Consider the following 15,675-nt stretch of genomic DNA (forward strand, 5'->3'; position numbering starts at 1 on the left):
AAAAAAAAAAAAAAGGCAGTGATGACGAAAGCTTGGGGGCCACAATTTGGCCTATCGCCGCTAGAAGGAGCAAGCTTGAGAGAATCTAACCTTCGAGTACTTAGCTTTGAGGTTTATTGGAAGCTTCGCTACCCACAATGGGTAAGGACGTCCCGTCAGAGGACAAGCTCTGGCTTGGGTTCTAGGACGATCGTATGAGGACGGTGATCGATGACTAGCAAACGGTGATAAGCAGATGAAGATCAATTTGTATGTAGCATCCGGCTGCCTAGTACTTAATAGACGGAATAGGCAGGTCGATTTCTATATATGAACCCCGCCGACACCCGAGTGCGACTGGTTTACGCGTCTTCCTAGGTACCGGTAGTTCGTAATTCAATCCTTCCACTACTACTGCTTACATCCAGATCGCTATTTAGAGCGAATCATTCCAGGAAACAGGGGATTTCCATATGTCTTATAACTTAGCTCTACATCACCGCAAGGACGATGAAGGGCCGACGGCTACTGTTAACAGCTGCGCTTGTCTTGGACCTCCTCGGCACAAAGGCACAGTTTCCCCCAAATAGGGAGGGCATCACTGTCGTACAGTCAAAGTTCCATGAGAATGTCAGCATCTCGTTCAAAGAGGTCAGTTCATTTGATTTCAGCTGAGAAGGCTCCGACTGCAAAAGGCCCGGTTGCCGATAAGTACCGTCCTGACCGGCACACTTTTACGACTAGTAGCCCGGCATATGTGAGACAACACCAGGGGTGAAGTCGTACTCTGGATACGTGCATCTCCCGCCTCACCTTCTCGGAGATCAAGATCAGGACTATCCGATCAACACGTAAGTGCAGTGATGGCGTCGTAAACACTCTCAGAATTCAGAAGGCCTGTCGTGGCTGAGATATTAAATCAAAAGGTTCTTCTGGTTTTTCGAGGCCCGCAAGGACCCGGCCAACGCCCCCCTCGCCATATGGTTGAATGGCGGCCCGGGGGGCTCGTCCATGATGGGGCTGCTGGAGGAGAACGGCCCCTGCTTTGTTACGGCGGACTCCAAGTCGACGTACCGCAACTCGTGGAGCTGGAACAACGAGATCAACATGCTCTACATCGATCAGCCGGTGCAGACGGGCTTCTCGTACGATGTGCTGACCAACGTCACGATCAGCTGGGAGACAGGCGACTTGGATGAGCCCGTCATCACACCCACAAACTTCAGCGACGGGGAAATCCCGGAGACCAACAATACATTCCTGATCGGGACCACGGGCAGTCAGAAGGGATCGCAGACGGCCAACAGCACGGAGCAAGCCGCCCATGCTCTCTGGCATTTCCTGCAGACGTGGCTGTTTGAATTTCCGCACTACAGCCCTCGCGACGGCAGGGTCAGTCTCTGGACGGAGAGCTATGGCGGACACTATGGGCCGGCCTTCTTCCGGTTCTTTCAGAAGCAGAACGAGAAGATCCGGAACGGGAGGCTGAAGGGCCCCCGAGCGCACTACCTGCACCTTGATACACTGGGCATCGTCGATGGCGCTGTTGACTGGGCGACCGCGATTGAGTCCTGTCTTGAATTTCCGTACAACAATGTGAGGTTCAAGTTTCTTTTCTCCCCCTCTTCCTCTTTGCTTCTCTTCGTCTTTTTTTTTCTTTCTCTCTTTTCTTTTCTCTTTTACTTCTTGTGACAAGACCGTTTTACAGAGGCCGACGATTCCATAAAATCTAACCCGTTTATTTCCACCAGACCTACAACGGCGCACAATTCTACAACGACTCCCTCCACCAAGACCTCATGCACAACTGGACCCGGCCCAACGGTCTCCGAGACCGGCTCGCCTCCTGCGCCAGCTCCCTCGACGACATCTCCTCCTATGTAAATGCCACGGCCTGCCTCAACGTCCTCGAAGAAACAGTCACCGCCTGCCAGGCCCTCTTCACCGAGGTCACGTCGCGCTCGCCCTACGACATCTCCCAACCGCTCCAGAAACCCTTCCCACCGCCTTACCTGCACGGCTACCTCGCACAATCCCACATCCTCTCCGCCCTGGGGGTGCCCGTGAACTACACGCCCGTCTCCTTCGCGGCCAACCACGCCTTCGACGCAACCTTCGACCCGCTGCAGACGGGCCAGCTCGAGGCGCTCGCGTCCTTGCTCGACCATCATGACGACGGTAATTGGGCCGGCGGGGGAGGGGTGCGCGTGCACCTGATGTATGGCGACAGGGACCTGATTGCCAACTGGCCGGGCGGGGAATGCACCAGCCTCAAGGTGCCCTACTCCCGGCAGCGGGAATTTGCTCACGAGACCGGGTACGCACCTCTCGTGGTGGAGGGCAAAGTGGCGGGGCTCACGCGACAGCTGGGCAATTTCAGCTTCACCCGCGTGTTCCAGGCCGGGCATGAGGTGCCTGCTTTTCAGCCGGCTGCGGCGTACGAAATCTTCAGGAGGGCCATGTTTGGGTGGGATGTTGCGACCGGAATGGTGAAGGTCACGGATGAGTATAGGACGGAAGGGCCGCGGGATGCGTGGGGCGTGAGGGGGGAGTTGCCTGCGATGCCTAAGGCGAGGTGTTATGTGCTTAGGCCGGATACGTGCGAGGAGGAGGTCTGGAAGACGGTGGTCAATGGGACGGCCGTGGTCAAGGACTGGTTTGTGGTGGAGGGAGAAGGGGCGCCAGGCGGCGGTGTTGGTGGTGATGAGTTGTGAATGTGAAGCCTTCCCTTGGAATAAGCAACTGGGCTGGAGGTCTGGATACTGTTCCGTAGGTAGTCTAAACCCGCGCCTTCTGTTGCTTTGCCCATGTATATCCGGACATATATCCTCGCTGATGCATACATATGTTGTACACAGACTTTGTACACATTCCCAAATGTATGTACACCTTCACAGCGGCCTCACTGCTCCCACTCGCTCTCCTCCCTCAACAATAACCTCATGACAACGTCTCTCCTCCCCTGCTCCCCTATCCTCCTGGCATCCGTCAACCGCAACCACCTCCCCAACACCCCTCTCAACTCTTCCGCACCCCGTCCCATCACCACAATCCCCCTATCCGCGCACGCAAGCTTAACCTCTTCCGGCACCAGCACCTCCGCCCCACCAGCCCGAACCAACAGTTCGTCATCCTCGTCCAAGAACCTCAACCGCCTCTCCACCTTGGACTGCAACACAGACTGCGGCGTCCACCAGCGGACAGGCAAGCCGAGTATCTTCGCTAGACCCGTGACCGGCGGCACTTGTTCTCCTCCTCCTCCTCCTCCCTTGTCCCCACCATCACCACCACCATTACCAGCGGTATTCGCATTCGCAACAACCTCCTTCCTCCCCTCCTCCCGCCATCTCTGATCCTCCTTCTCAAGCTTCTCTACCTGCCTCGGGATCCGACACGGAAGTGGCACCGCCCTGGGCAGCGCCAGCACCACCAGCGGCGTGAACTCGCCGCACACGATCAAGATGAGCGCAAAGAGCGGCAGCCGGCGCACGTCATGCGCCCAGCGCAGCTTCAGGTGCATGTGTGCGCGCGTGCCGGCCCGTGGCGGACGCAACTGCTCCTCCTCCTCCTCCCCTGTTCCCTCTCGAAGTCTTTTGGAGTAAAGGAGGCGCGTGTTGGTGTAGATGTGTTTCATCCCCGTCTTGTAGAAGGATAGGTAGGCCATGCCCTGCGCGAACAGGTAGGAGAAGTTGGCTTGCGAGAGGAATGGGTGGCCTGCTGCTTCGGTCGGGCGGCTCGGGAGGGTCAGCGGTGGCGGGCGAGTTGTTGGTGGGGGGTTGGCGAGGCCATGATCGCGAGTTGCGGCTGGGACTGAGATAGTAGAGGAGGAGGAGGAGGTGTTGATTGTGGCAGTCGTGGAAGGTTCTTGCTGTTGTGGTTGTGGTTGTGGTGCAGGCGCGGCAGACGAGTGGCTTCTCCTCGAAGGGGGTTTGAAGTGTGAGAGGTCCCTGGAGAGGGAGATCAGGAATGTGGATGGTTGCGCGTGGCGCTGGGAAAGTTGGCGGCCATTGACACGCAATGCGCTGTTGAGGAGACCCCTGTGCCCCATTGCATGTGTACTTTCTACCGGAAAGTCTGCTGCAGCGTCGACATGGACACGGGAGTGCTGGGCTCCTTCAAGGTTCTAGTGGGGGGTCCTCGAATTGACCGGTCCAGCGTCTCGATCGCGGGCAACAATCGATGACGAAGCGCGTTTGTGGCCTTCAATGACGCCGGTTTAGTGCTTGACTTGGCGCCTTGGCAGCTGCGCAGGGCGAGGGTGGAGCCACTAACGTTGTGGATCAGCTAGCTCAGCTGTGCTGATCCCGGCGCCCATGTGCGCCAAGAAGGTTCTTGTCTCGCACGACGCTGCTTCCCACGCGACTCATGATGAGGAGCATTGTGCTAGGCCACGAGCTGAGCATCAATGATCGGACAAGCGCAGCAGAGTTGAAGTGTCTCCGCGGCCATAAACTACAAACGGCTCGGCTTCTCCTTTCTGGAACCATCATGTACCAGATGTGCATCAGGCAGCTGGGTTCGTGAACCCGGACAGGTTCCTTTCTCCGCGGGCCAGTTGTCTATCTTGGGACCTCGCAGATAGGCAAGATAGCGACGGCAGGCCGCGTGGGGGCATTAGAGCGGCCCGGCCCGATGATTCGGACTCGGAGAATGTCCATTCAGAATGATAGCCCCCTGATGGCCAGGTCAAGGTGAGACTGAGGAGCCGGAAAAGGGAATCAACCAAGATGCCCGTCGCCCCCGGACTGATAAGGTATGTCTTTCTGCATTGCTTTTTTCCCTTGTTGGGATGCACGACAGGTTCCCATGCGACTGATGGTTGGTTTCACATACGCTGCACTGCTCGCTAGGAGTCCTGCAAAGTCACCTTTTCCTGGTGTCTGGTGCAGTCGCGTACGTACCTCTCGCATAGCGCGTACAGACTGCATATGATCCTTCTGCTTGTGCGCCCGATAAGCATCCCGGGAATTGATCCATCACCGTGTTTGGAAGTATTGAATATGGACCTCCTGGAGATGGAAAGAGTGCGTGTCTTACGGCTGGATATTACACCCGTGACAACCCCTTCATCCTCCGTTGCCTTGCTTGACCGAAGCATGGCCATTGTTTGCCGATCTGTGTGGAGTCACCTACCTACCCATCTCACTAGGGAGCGCCATGTTTGACATCGCACCCCGAGCGGCTCTGGCCGCGCCCACGGACCCTGGCATCATACGGGTCCAGAGCGCAGTGATCCTGGTGGCTTCCATCTTAGCTTGTGTCGGAGCGGGTTGGATCATGGCGAGCTTTATGGTGAGCTTCTGGACGAGTTTCCTAGCCGCCCGCCTACCAGGACAGCCAGTGGAGGTGACAAGGCGTTGATGGGTCTCTGACATGTTCGCGACGTCCAGGCCTTCTCCAACCTTCGGACTTTCCGTCACCACCTGATCTTCGGTCTGGCCATCAGCGACTGCGTTATGGCGCTCAACTTCCTCGTGTCATCGTCCATGAATGTCGGCGGGAGATGGATCGGCGCACCTGAGAACGCTCGCTTTTGCAGCTTCAACGGGTTCATGACCCAGGTGTTCGTCATTCAGACTGATTATTGGGTGCTGACCATTGCCATCTGCACATATTTTGTCCTGGCCGACCACAAGCGCTCCTCGTCGTGGGTCCAGGATCATCTGCCGGTCATCTGGGCATTGCCCTGGTTGCTCTCGATTACATGGGCTGCTATCGGGCTGGGCGTTACTGGTTATGGCGATATCGGAGCGTGGTGTTGGTTCACCTCGGACGAGGTTCGGCTGCTGGTAATCTCTTCCGTCGCTTTTGTTGTGTTGTGTCTTGTCCGTCACCCCTGAAGTCAACGCAGGTTCTGACAAATAGGCACCGCCACAGGTTAACTTCGTCCCACGTTGTAGGTCTCTCTCACCCTTCAGGCCATTGCATCGGAAAAGGCGGCCCTAACGTAGAGCAGGGGTGATCGTTGCGGCCATGTTCTTGATGTATGCGAGGCTGTACTTCCTGCTGTTCCGCGCTCACCGCCACATGGCCTCGCTCGAGGCCTCCGGCAGCCTAAGCGGCTCAGGCTCTCGTCAACTCGATACGAATGGCCACACTAGCAGTCAACCTGAAATGTCTGGAAACACGTCCAGACACACCCGCAAGCTGAAGAAGGTACCTTAAGCATAGATGGTGGAAGAAAGGATCTGCGCTGACAGCCTTTGATGCGCTCAGCTTGCTCGTCTGATGCTTCTGTATCCGCTGGCATACTCCGTCATCTGGTCGCTTCCGACGACGATCAGAATCTACCAGACCATCACCGGCGAGCCAGCGCCGTGGCAGATCCAGACGCTCGACAAGGCATGCATTGTCGTGCAGGGCTTCGTCGACGCCGTCATCTATGGCGCCACCGAGAGCTCCCTCTCCAGCTGGCGCAATCTGTTCTTCCCACGGAAGTTTCCAATTCTCAACGGCAATGACGGCACGGTCGCGCCGGCCACCACCTACGGCGACGTGAGCAACAACGGCCCCCGACGGAGGTGGTATTGGAACTGTGCTGACAGATGGCAGTTGGTGTCTAGGGCCTCGACAAGGCACGCGGCACTCGCCGCAAGTAGCATCGAGTCAGCTGATTCGTTACAGATTCCGACTGGGGATCAGGTTGAGCTGCGAGATCTTGGTGGCATGCGGGATAAGGGCATACGGAAGACCGTGGAGGTCAGGGTCATGAGCACCACGGGCCGCGAGACACCGTTGGCTATCCCGAGGCCCACGAAACCGTACTTCCCTGGAGATCAGCGGGATATGTGGCCAGTAAATTCTGGGATGAAATAAGGCTTGCTCAGATTATGAGGCGCTTATCATTGCAGCAACATGAAACTCGTTGCGTTTAGAGCCACCCTAATACGTAGAGAGAATGTGAACGCCAGGTGGAGGGAAGTAAGAAGGACAACAATATAGGAGAAAGAGAAACATAGACCATAGAAGATACCTATGCGTGGGTATTTAACGGAGCGTCCAAATGAGTTGCAACAGGTGACGCGAGAAGAGAGGATTAGGTAGAGGGAAAGCAAAGCGTACGGAAAAGACAAAATCACTGTGTGGGACAAAAGATAACTACGTAGTTACCGTAGGTATGCCAACTTAATTGATGATAGACGTCTGGCGGGTGCCCCTTGGACAATCCGACCTAGACGAGGCTGTGAAGTGTGAACGCCGAGGGACATGGAACCGGTTGCTTGCTTCCTTGCCCGACTGGGTGGTAAGTGATCCTATTGTTTCCCTGCGATCACGGAATCATTTAGGGTCACACACACCCGCAGGGAAAATCTGGGCACCTATACGGACGTGAGGTTGTTCAGGCCGTCCGTAGCAACCTGGAAGTGCTGAGGATGTGGATGGACGGGAGTCTGGAGAGAAGTGGATGAGGTTTTGATTCATTGGGTCGATCGTATGTAGTGCCTGGGCGTGCTGGGCCCTGAAGATCTGCCGGAGCAAACGAAAGGCACAGCGTGAATAGCCAATCATTGAACGCTAGCGACCCTCTAATCTCCACAACCACCCCTTGTCCCGTTGCACATGGCGGGCGCCCCACATCTGTGTCCTCCCCCGGACGGACATTTCAAATCCAGCCCCGGCCCCGAGCCCTCGTCCGTCCCCGCCTTCGGCTTCTGCATTCTTCAGCTCGCCGCAGGGATCAGACTACAACCGACCGCCGTTTTGAGGTCTGAAGCGCGAACGAGGTAATCATGGCCTGGCCAAACTATCACTTCCTCGACCCGTCACCGGCCGAGAAACAGGTCCGCCGCCAGACCCTCGACAAGTATGCCCTCTACGCCCAGCTCTCGGCGCTGGTTCTTGTTGCTTTCGTTCTGCTGTCCCGACTCGGTGAGTGGCGGACAAAAGGGAAGGGCTCATCCAGGGGCGACTATGATGCCGTCCCGAGCTCTCCCGTTTTGAAAGAGCGGCGTAACAGCGGCCTGGAGGTCTGGAACTCTCGGGCTCGCAGGGTACGCTGGTGGCTGGGTGAGGATGTTGTGGTGGCCGGGATGGTTCTGGGTCAGCGTGATCGTATGTACTGTTTCAAGTTTCTTTCGTCGTTCACCGTTCTCCGCAGCACATCAAATCAACGCCACGCCGGTCTCTCAGGGTCGGATTCGATTGTCCCTGAGAATATGTAACCCCGGTTCATATTGGGCAGCATGAGACTAACAGGCGAACAGAGTGGGTTGCTGGGATTTCGTGGACTGCCTGGCTTCTGCTACTTTGTGTGCTGCAGACAGGGGAAGGTAAGCCGCCTTCTCTCGCCCGTATCCGTTCCTCGAGGGCGGTTCTTTGACTGGGCATTTGAAGATTACCTGCACCTGACAAAACGGCTCGGCATCGTCGCCGTCTCGCAATATCCCCTCCAGTATCTCCTGGCGCTCAAGTCCCTCAATCCCGTCGCCTACATCCTCCAGTCCTCTCACGAGCAGGTTAACCGTTGGCACCGAGTACTGGCACGTGTGACGACCACGCTGTTATGTCTTCATGTGGCCTTGTACTTGAACTTTTTCGTCCAAACCGACCGGCTCCACCGGCTAGGTGACCCTGTCGTCTTTGCTGGGCTCATGGCCTTATTTGGCCTAAGTCTCCTGCTGTCGACATCCTTGCGGCCAATTCGCCGGTATTCCTACCGGCTATTCTTCATCATCCACGTGGTTGTAGGTACTATGATGCCTCTGATGGTTATCACTCACGCCGCTCCGACCAAGGCTTTCCTGCTTGAGGCGCTGGCTGTGTTCTTCCTTGATCTGGGTGCCCGAAAGTTCGATACCGTCATCGCGCAGGCGACCATGCAATCCATTCCGGGTACAGATCTCATCAAGATCTCGGCCAGCATCCCACGCTCGAAGGTCAACCGCTTCCGCGGACATCCAGGTTCCCACATCTATCTCAGCATTCCGGCGGCGGCTCGTAGATCCATGAGTGCCACCTCCATCTCGCACCTGCTGTTCGAATTGCTTTTCAACCCCTTTACCGTGGCTGCAGTGGACGAGGATACGGGAGATCTCACGATGGTCGCACGCCATTGTGGCGGCCCTATGACGAAGGCCTTAAGGCAGTTGGCGGGTGCGGCAAGCGACGACTTGGATCAAGACAGAATCCCCCTGTCTATTGAAGGCCCCTACGGAGCGGCTAGTCGCTTCCCGCAGTTATGCGCCGAGTTCGACCGGGTATTACTTGTTGCCGGCGGCGTCGGTGCAACTTTCACGCTACCCCTATACCGCTCCATCACCAGCGAAAACCCCGGGGCAAAGGTCGAGATGGTGTGGGCCATCCGAGCCTCAGGGGATGCTACCTGGGCTGTCACTGGGAAGGAAGCCCAAACTCTACTGAAAGATGACAATATCCATATATTCATCACTAGGGACATGGTTAACCCGGAAGGGCCAGATCTTCTAAGGCGGGAGTGGACTCATGATCGCAGGGCGGATGGGAGCCGGGTTGATGACGACGGCGAGGGTGAGGTAGAAATGAGCGCCATGTACCATGATTGCCGACGAGGGCAGTATACAACTCAGCACAACCGGAAGCGGCCAGACCTGAAACAAATCGTCGACAACCTATTCCGGCACGGACATGAGGAGAGGGTTGCGGTGCTCGTATGCGGCCCGAATGAGATGGCCAGAGAACTAAGGGAATATGTCGGTGCCTGGGTCAAGAGGGGCCGGCCAGTCTTGTGGCATAAAGAGGGATTTGGGTTCTAGGAGGAAGCGTAACGACATAATCAATGATCATACATTCATTGCCGCATTGAATTTGCCCCACCAAGATGTCAAGGTACAGTGACAGGAATTTTCATGCCTTGCTACCCATGGTCGTCGTCATACAACTCCTGCGGAATAAAGCACACCAGTTTCCGTTCCGACCGCTTCTAAAGGAGTGAAATCCGATTGCAAGAACGCCATAGCCATTCCAAACGTTATTCATACCATACATGCTACGTTGCCGCAGCAGGTCCGTCCCACTTCTCGCTCACTGTCAATCAGCGCGCTTCTTCGCGCCGCCATGGTCGCCGCTGGCGTCCACATCCTTAGTTGCCGCGGAGGCAGACACGCTGACATCACCCGCATCATCCTCATCCCAGGCATCCACAGCATTCTCATCCCAGTTATCGACCTCCTCCTCTAACGTCGTAGCTCGCTGACCGCCGGCGGCGCTACTGCTAACCACCCCTTCTTCATGCTCTCCGGAACGGCGAATGCCGGGACCCTCCCCCAGCTCCAGATCCTCCTCGCCCTCCCCAACAGCAACATCACCATCATCACCCTCGCCCGTAGGCACGGCGTTGTACTTCCTCAACCGCTTCCTCTCCAGCATCCGCTTGTGGTACCACGCGCAAAGGCTCAGCCCGGCCAGGGAGCCGACGAGGTTGGCGACGACATCGAAGAAATCGAAGGCCCGGCCGTTGGGCAGCACGGCCTGCAGGACCTCGGACCCGATGCCTAGGCCCAGTGTGCATCCGACTAGCGTCAGGTTGAGCACGCGCCGCCTTGTGGTGTCGATGATCCAGTAGAAAGCGACGGTAAGGGCGAAGAATGTTAGGAAGTGCAAGACTTTGTCGTCTATAGGTAGGCCGGTGTCCGAGAGCTGGACGGAGGACAGCCCCGCGTAGCCTGCGATGAGGAGGAGGAGGGCGAAGGCGCCTGCAGTATGGTAGTACAGTCAATGTAAGATGCGCCTCAAGCGTATCGGATTTGGAGCATGCTCAGACTTTGGGGACGCACCGGCGAAGGGAAGCCGTATCCTCATGACGTGCTAGCTTCAGTTTTGACTAAGTGCCTGATCTTCAACAGAACCTTTTTGCGATGCATATCACCGATATCGGTTACAGGCTGATTGCCCGCATCGCCATGGTCAATGCAATTGTTGAATCGGATAGAGGTGCTCTCAGGGCAATGCAGTTGGTGCATGTCAGCTAGCGATGAAGGTTGCTCACAAGGCTCCCGCATACGAGCCTTGATTGTGGCGCATCAAAAGACCCCGGGCGCGGGGGATGCCGGAGCCGATCCGGGGCAGCGAATTGGGCAGGTGGGGCTTTCTCCCAGTATGGTCCGCCTATTTCTGTTAAGTCCACACCTGTGGCGAACCTTCACGTGAACTCCTACACCACAACGAGCAGCACGCTTCTTCTACTGTCAACGCAACACCAACCACGAGTGGCTCGCTGAATCATCAGAACGGTCCAAATCATCTCGCTTTTCTTATCAACCTTACATGACATGAGCACCTCTTCAACTTTGTCCGCTGGGCTGATAAAAAGCGATTGAGCCTTGGTTCTTTGGGCCAGCCTGCAAGGCATCTCACGTGATCTTCGCCGCTTCTCCCAAGTTGGTGGCCTGCGTCAAAGTAGCGACATCAGCTAGCGGTCAGTTGAAGGGTAAATGTTGCAAATTTGCCACGATCGCTCGGTCGAGAGTACCACCTACCTGAACGTTTGCTTCGAGACGTCACGATTCCGAATTGTCGCCGAGTTGACAACGCGACGACACAAAGATTGCCCCTCGATCTTAGTGGCTTCTTACTGCGCGCCAAGCCGAAGCAGCGCACCCCCTTGTCCAGAAACGGCAGAAGCCTGCTTCCGATCCTGACTTCACGTCAAACTCCCCCCAAAATAGCCCATCGCAGAAGCCATCGCGACACCTGCACAGCATCGCCGATTGCGCTCGAAATTCACGGCCCATCTCGCCAAACTCTGCGCTTTCCGCCCATGTGACCGTGACCCCTCGGTGTGCCCCGGTGCCGGCCAAACACGAGCGCAATTCCGGCGCATGTGGCGACCGCGCGATCATCCTCAGTTCGCCATTCCGGACCGGGAAGAAGATGCCTATGTCCGCCGGACAGGATGTCTGGCACGCGCCGACCAACAGCCAGGTCTCCGGCAGTAGGACGCAGCCTGCTGTCGTGGATGATCTCCCGGCGCGGACGCAGACGCCGAGCCACAACCCTCCAGCGTTGATACCTGAGGCATCCGAGCTTGACGATGACCAGCGTCGCGCTCACTTTGATAGCTTGTTCCGCCGCGCCGATCAAAGGCTGGCGCTGCTATTTGGCGACAACGGCGATTACAACCGAGCCGCGCTCGAGGAGATGAAGCGGCCGCCGACTCCACCCGTACCCCTGTTCGCGCCCGCGACAGATCATACGCCTATCCAGGAGCCCCCCCGCAAGAGGGCAAAGCGCGTCATTGACGAAGACGATTACGGTGACGATGATGACGAAGAAGATGCGGACGAAGATACCGATCGCATCGTGCAGACGTCACAAGGCCTCCAGTCGAAACACGCCAATGCCGCCGCCGCCAGGACCCTGCTGTCCCCGTCCAAGTCCGGGAGTTCACCGGTCCAGTCGATCCCGTCACCCGGAAAGCGCCCAGATAAGCTCCAAGACGATGGCCCGCAGGCACAAGCCAAGTCCTCTGAGGACGCCCGCAAGGAGCTGGAGGAAGCGCGCAATGCGACCGAGGAAGCGGCGAAGCGGAGTTTTCACACGCTGTTTTACACGCTCGAGAACGACCGCACTGCGATGCTCGAGCAGCAGCAACTGGAGGAGTCCGAGAAGCAATTACAGGCCGAAATGGACAAGACCGGCCATAGCCACACGAACCAGCCCGGGCAGAACCACGGCTCACTCAGCAGTGCGAATCTCGGGGCATCAAGTCTTACCTTAAAGCATCTCATTGCAAGGATAGACATGAAGCGCGAGAAGGTGCGCGCCTCCGATGCCGAGCTCCGCTCACTGATGAACGAGGTCCGCAAGAATAGGAGCAAATGGGCCAGCGAAGAGAACGTTGGACAGGAAGAGCTCTACGAGGCACTTGAGAAGGTGCTCAGCGAGCTGAAGGCGCACACGGAATATTCGACCCCGTTTTTGAATCGAGTGAATAAGAGAGACGCGCCAGATTATTACAACTGTAAGTTCCGCTTGATGTTACCGCCGCGTAGCGAGTCTTGCCTAACATCGTCGCAGTCATCAAGCAACCCATGGACCTAGGAACTATGACGAAGAAGCTGAAAGGTCTTCAGTACAAATCCAAGGCCGAATTCGTTTATGACCTCAACCTCATCTGGGACAATTGTCTTAAGTATAACCAGGACATGGGTCATCCCCTCCGCCGCATGGCGAATGGCATGCGGAAAGAAGCCGAAAAGCTCATTCCGCTCATCCCAGATCTCGTCATAAGGCCGAGAGCAGAAGTGGAGGCCGAGGAACGCCGAAAGCAGAACGGCGGCGAGGACGATGCCGGCGAGGATAGTGACGATGAGCCGATCATGTCATCCAGGGGACGAAAAGCTGGCACCAAAGGCGCCAACAAGTCCCGGAAAGCGCCGTCAGACCAAAAAGGTGGGGAAGAAGGAACCCCAAGCGTGGAGCAGAAGCCCTTGCTACAACTTAATGGCCTCCTCGCCAAAACCAGAGAAGGCTCCGAGGTGGAGGGCAGCAATGGCTTCGGCACCCCTCAGATCGCAGGCTCTCTGACGCCAAACGGCATGGGCGGCCATTCCGGCGCCAGTAACGCTGATGCAATGGATATCGACGGGCCGTCATTGAGTGGCATGGCCCTCGGCCAAGCACTCGGTGAGGCGGCGGAGCAGGCTTACGAAGATGAAGCGTACAAAATCTGGAAGCAGGTTACGAAAAAGGACCGGGCCCTTATAGCCAAGGAGCGGTATCAGCTGTTTGCTGGCAACAAGCTTAACCCCGACCAACCCGCTCTCCTGAGAACCAAGGCAGGAATGCGCCGGTTCCTGAAGTCTCGGCGAGAGGCGGAAGCACTTGGTCTTGTCCACAATGCTCACCTCGACGCTTCGGCGGCTGGTTCAAAAGATGGGTCTCAGGCTCCGGAAACACTAGCTGAGGGCATGGAAGATGAAGTCGACCGGTCGGTCCCGTCATATTACGAGCCCCAGACCGTCATCCCCGACATCGACCCAAAACTCCAATGGGTTGAGGATGGCGAAGGGCAAGTCATCAATCAATTTGAAGACATGCTCCGGCTAGTCCCGCCGGGGCACTTCACTTCGCCATCGAGTCGACTTACTCAAAAGATTGACGGCAACATACGGCAGATGCAAGAGACTCGCAAGTTGTGCTCTAAGATTAGCGTGATAAAACAGATGCAAATCCAGACGCACGTAAGTGTTGGACGTTCCTCTGATACCGACCGGCATTGAGTCACTGACCGCAACCAGGTTTACACTAATCAGTTTCCAAAATATAACCCGGAGCCATTTTTCGAAACCGATATCGAACCACACTTCCTTGCAGGGGAAGGTCCGGTGATGGCCGGCGAAGCTTGCAGGTCGGCGATGCAGCGCTCGGTGGCAAAGATCTTCTACCACGCTGGTTTCGAGGAACTGCAGCCATCAGCGCTCGACACCATCACCGACATCGCTGGTGATTACTTTCAGAAACTGGTTCGCACGTTTAACGTTTACCGGGAGGCCGAGAAGAAGCCTGCTACCGGGGTATGGGCGGAAAGAGGCGCTCGGTTCCAACCACGCTTCACCCCCGAAGAGGTGATTTTGCACACGCTGAACGAGAACGGCCATGACGTGGATTCGCTGGAAAGCTATGCCCGTGACGAAATCGATCGGCTGGGCAACAAGCTTGGCCAGATCCACGAGCGCATGAAAGCCCATCTTGCGGACCTCTTGCGGCCCGCCCTCACCGACGCAGGCGCCGACGGCTCAGGCGCTTTCAATGACGGAAGCGAACAGTTCATCGGCGGCGACTTCGCCGAGGAGCTGGGAGAGGACTTCTTCGGCTTCAAAGCCCTCGGTCTCGACAAAGATCTCGGCCTGGAAATGCTGTCCGTGCCGCTGCACCTCCTACAATCTCGCGTCCGCAGCCAATACCAGATGCAGACCCAGACTGCGGGCACCGCAACCGCCGACCTATTCGAACCGTTGCCGCCCTCGGAGCCGGTTACCAAGGAGAATATCCAGGAGCAGATCGGCCTGGTCAAGAACTTCTTCCTCGCCAAGCTGCATGCTAATGGCGACCAGCCCCTCGTCGAAGACGAGGACCTGCCCGTCAAGCAGCGCCGCGCGCGGCCGAGGCTGGGTGCCACGGGCAAGATCGTCTCGCCGCAGAAACGGAGCCCGAAGGAGCAGGTCGCGCTGGCGAAGAAGAAGAAGAAGCTCGAGAATGGGCATGCGCAAGTTACGGATGGTGCAGCAAAGGCAGGCACTGTCTCGCCTGAAAAGAAAAAGGGTAGTCATCCAAATCTCAAGGGCGGGCCGGCGCTCAACCCTCCTACCACGGGTGGTGGGAGTAGTGGTCAGAATCTGGCTGTGCCCGTATCCGACGGTCCGGCGGATGGTAGTGGTGGTCTGGCGGATGGGCTGAGCCAGGCGACAGATAAAGAGGAGGCCATGACGGGAATGATGAGCCCCGAGAGTCTCGAGCAAAGGTGACAAAGGGACGATCATGGTGATTGCTAGGATGAGAAGGTCTGGTATTGACTTTTCTTTCCTTTTTCTGTTCCCTCTTCTGGGCGCAAGAAGTATGGACCGGCCTCCTTCTGATGTTCGAAGATATGCGTGGTTGGTTTTAAGGGATGGATACTTCCTGCTGGGTTGGGCAAATGGGGGTTCTCCGAATGTCCCCTTTTAGAGTCGGAAACGATCGGGCGCACACGACAGCCACCGAATTACACCGACAGCTTCC

The 15,675-nt window shown here is 56.9% G+C and overlaps 6 protein-coding genes across 6 annotated transcripts; 4 read left to right on the forward strand and 2 right to left on the reverse strand.

The window, feature by feature from the left end:
- Window positions 1-2,787, forward strand: B0T15DRAFT_210094 (Alpha/Beta hydrolase protein). The gene is made up of 4 exons (XM_062862663.1): window positions 1-630; window positions 727-830; window positions 906-1,575; window positions 1,731-2,787. The coding sequence occupies exons 1-4, from the start codon at window positions 490-492 to the stop codon at window positions 2,691-2,693; spliced, it is 1,878 nt and encodes a 625-aa protein (XP_062721573.1). The 5' UTR covers window positions 1-489; the 3' UTR covers window positions 2,694-2,787.
- B0T15DRAFT_210095 (uncharacterized protein) lies at window positions 2,788-4,148 on the reverse strand. The gene has a single exon (XM_062862664.1). The coding sequence runs from the start codon at window positions 4,025-4,027 to the stop codon at window positions 2,882-2,884; it is 1,146 nt and encodes a 381-aa protein (XP_062721574.1). The 5' UTR covers window positions 4,028-4,148; the 3' UTR covers window positions 2,788-2,881.
- A 506-nt stretch (window positions 4,149-4,654) lies between these two features.
- B0T15DRAFT_556238 (G protein-coupled glucose receptor regulating Gpa2-domain-containing protein) lies at window positions 4,655-6,578 on the forward strand (the record flags this gene model as incomplete). The annotated part of the gene is made up of 6 exons (XM_062870413.1): window positions 4,655-5,271; window positions 5,370-5,768; window positions 5,857-5,875; window positions 5,936-6,135; window positions 6,196-6,474; window positions 6,543-6,578. Exons 1-6 carry the CDS (start codon window positions 5,137-5,139, stop codon window positions 6,576-6,578), a joined length of 1,068 nt encoding a protein of 355 aa, XP_062721575.1. The 5' UTR covers window positions 4,655-5,136.
- A 996-nt stretch (window positions 6,579-7,574) lies between these two features.
- B0T15DRAFT_434993 (ferric reductase NAD binding domain-containing protein) lies at window positions 7,575-9,741 on the forward strand. The gene is made up of 3 exons (XM_062865808.1): window positions 7,575-8,031; window positions 8,184-8,249; window positions 8,314-9,741. The coding sequence occupies exons 1-3, from the start codon at window positions 7,710-7,712 to the stop codon at window positions 9,708-9,710; spliced, it is 1,785 nt and encodes a 594-aa protein (XP_062721576.1). The 5' UTR covers window positions 7,575-7,709; the 3' UTR covers window positions 9,711-9,741.
- B0T15DRAFT_502844 (uncharacterized protein) lies at window positions 9,742-11,084 on the reverse strand. The gene is made up of 2 exons (XM_062867445.1): window positions 10,731-11,084; window positions 9,742-10,649 (listed from the first exon to the last, which is right to left on the reverse strand). Exons 1-2 carry the CDS (start codon window positions 10,753-10,755, stop codon window positions 9,985-9,987), a joined length of 690 nt encoding a protein of 229 aa, XP_062721577.1. The 5' UTR covers window positions 10,756-11,084; the 3' UTR covers window positions 9,742-9,984.
- A 742-nt stretch (window positions 11,085-11,826) lies between these two features.
- B0T15DRAFT_397587 (uncharacterized protein) lies at window positions 11,827-15,422 on the forward strand (the record flags this gene model as incomplete). Its single annotated transcript, XM_062864912.1, has 3 exons — window positions 11,827-12,916; window positions 12,973-14,138; window positions 14,196-15,422. 3 exons carry the CDS (start codon window positions 11,827-11,829, stop codon window positions 15,420-15,422), a joined length of 3,483 nt encoding a protein of 1,160 aa, XP_062721578.1.
- Between the last annotated feature and the right edge of the window lie 253 nt (window positions 15,423-15,675).

Source organism: Chaetomium strumarium (genome assembly GCF_033439665.1).
Source record: "Chaetomium strumarium strain CBS 333.67 chromosome Unknown B0T15scaffold_4, whole genome shotgun sequence".
NCBI lineage: Eukaryota > Fungi > Ascomycota > Sordariomycetes > Sordariales > Chaetomiaceae > Chaetomium > Chaetomium strumarium.

What these genes read in the sequence shown, in the direction of transcription:
- B0T15DRAFT_210095 (XM_062862664.1), bottom strand. Translation starts at nt 4,027, where the DNA reads ATGGGGCACAGGGGTCTCCTCAACAGCGCATTGCGTGTCAATGGCCGC.
- B0T15DRAFT_210094 (XM_062862663.1), top strand. Translation starts at nt 490, where the DNA reads ATGAAGGGCCGACGGCTACTGTTAACAGCTGCGCTTGTCTTGGACCTC. An exon ending in CAGGACTATCCGATCAACAC is followed by an intron (nt 831 to 905) that starts GTAAGTGCAGTG and finishes TTAAATCAAAAG; the next exon opens with GTTCTTCTGGTTTTTCGAGG. An exon ending in TTGAATTTCCGTACAACAAT is followed by an intron (nt 1,576 to 1,730) that starts GTGAGGTTCAAG and finishes TATTTCCACCAG; the next exon opens with ACCTACAACGGCGCACAATT.
- B0T15DRAFT_502844 (XM_062867445.1), bottom strand. Translation starts at nt 10,755, where the DNA reads ATGAGGATACGGCTTCCCTTCGCCG. An exon ending in GATACGGCTTCCCTTCGCCG is followed by an intron (nt 10,650 to 10,730) that starts GTGCGTCCCCAA and finishes ACCATACTGCAG; the next exon opens with GCGCCTTCGCCCTCCTCCTC.
- B0T15DRAFT_434993 (XM_062865808.1), top strand. Translation starts at nt 7,710, where the DNA reads ATGGCCTGGCCAAACTATCACTTCCTCGACCCGTCACCGGCCGAGAAA. An exon ending in GGTTCTGGGTCAGCGTGATC is followed by an intron (nt 8,032 to 8,183) that starts GTATGTACTGTT and finishes ACAGGCGAACAG; the next exon opens with AGTGGGTTGCTGGGATTTCG. An exon ending in TGTGCTGCAGACAGGGGAAG is followed by an intron (nt 8,250 to 8,313) that starts GTAAGCCGCCTT and finishes GGGCATTTGAAG; the next exon opens with ATTACCTGCACCTGACAAAA.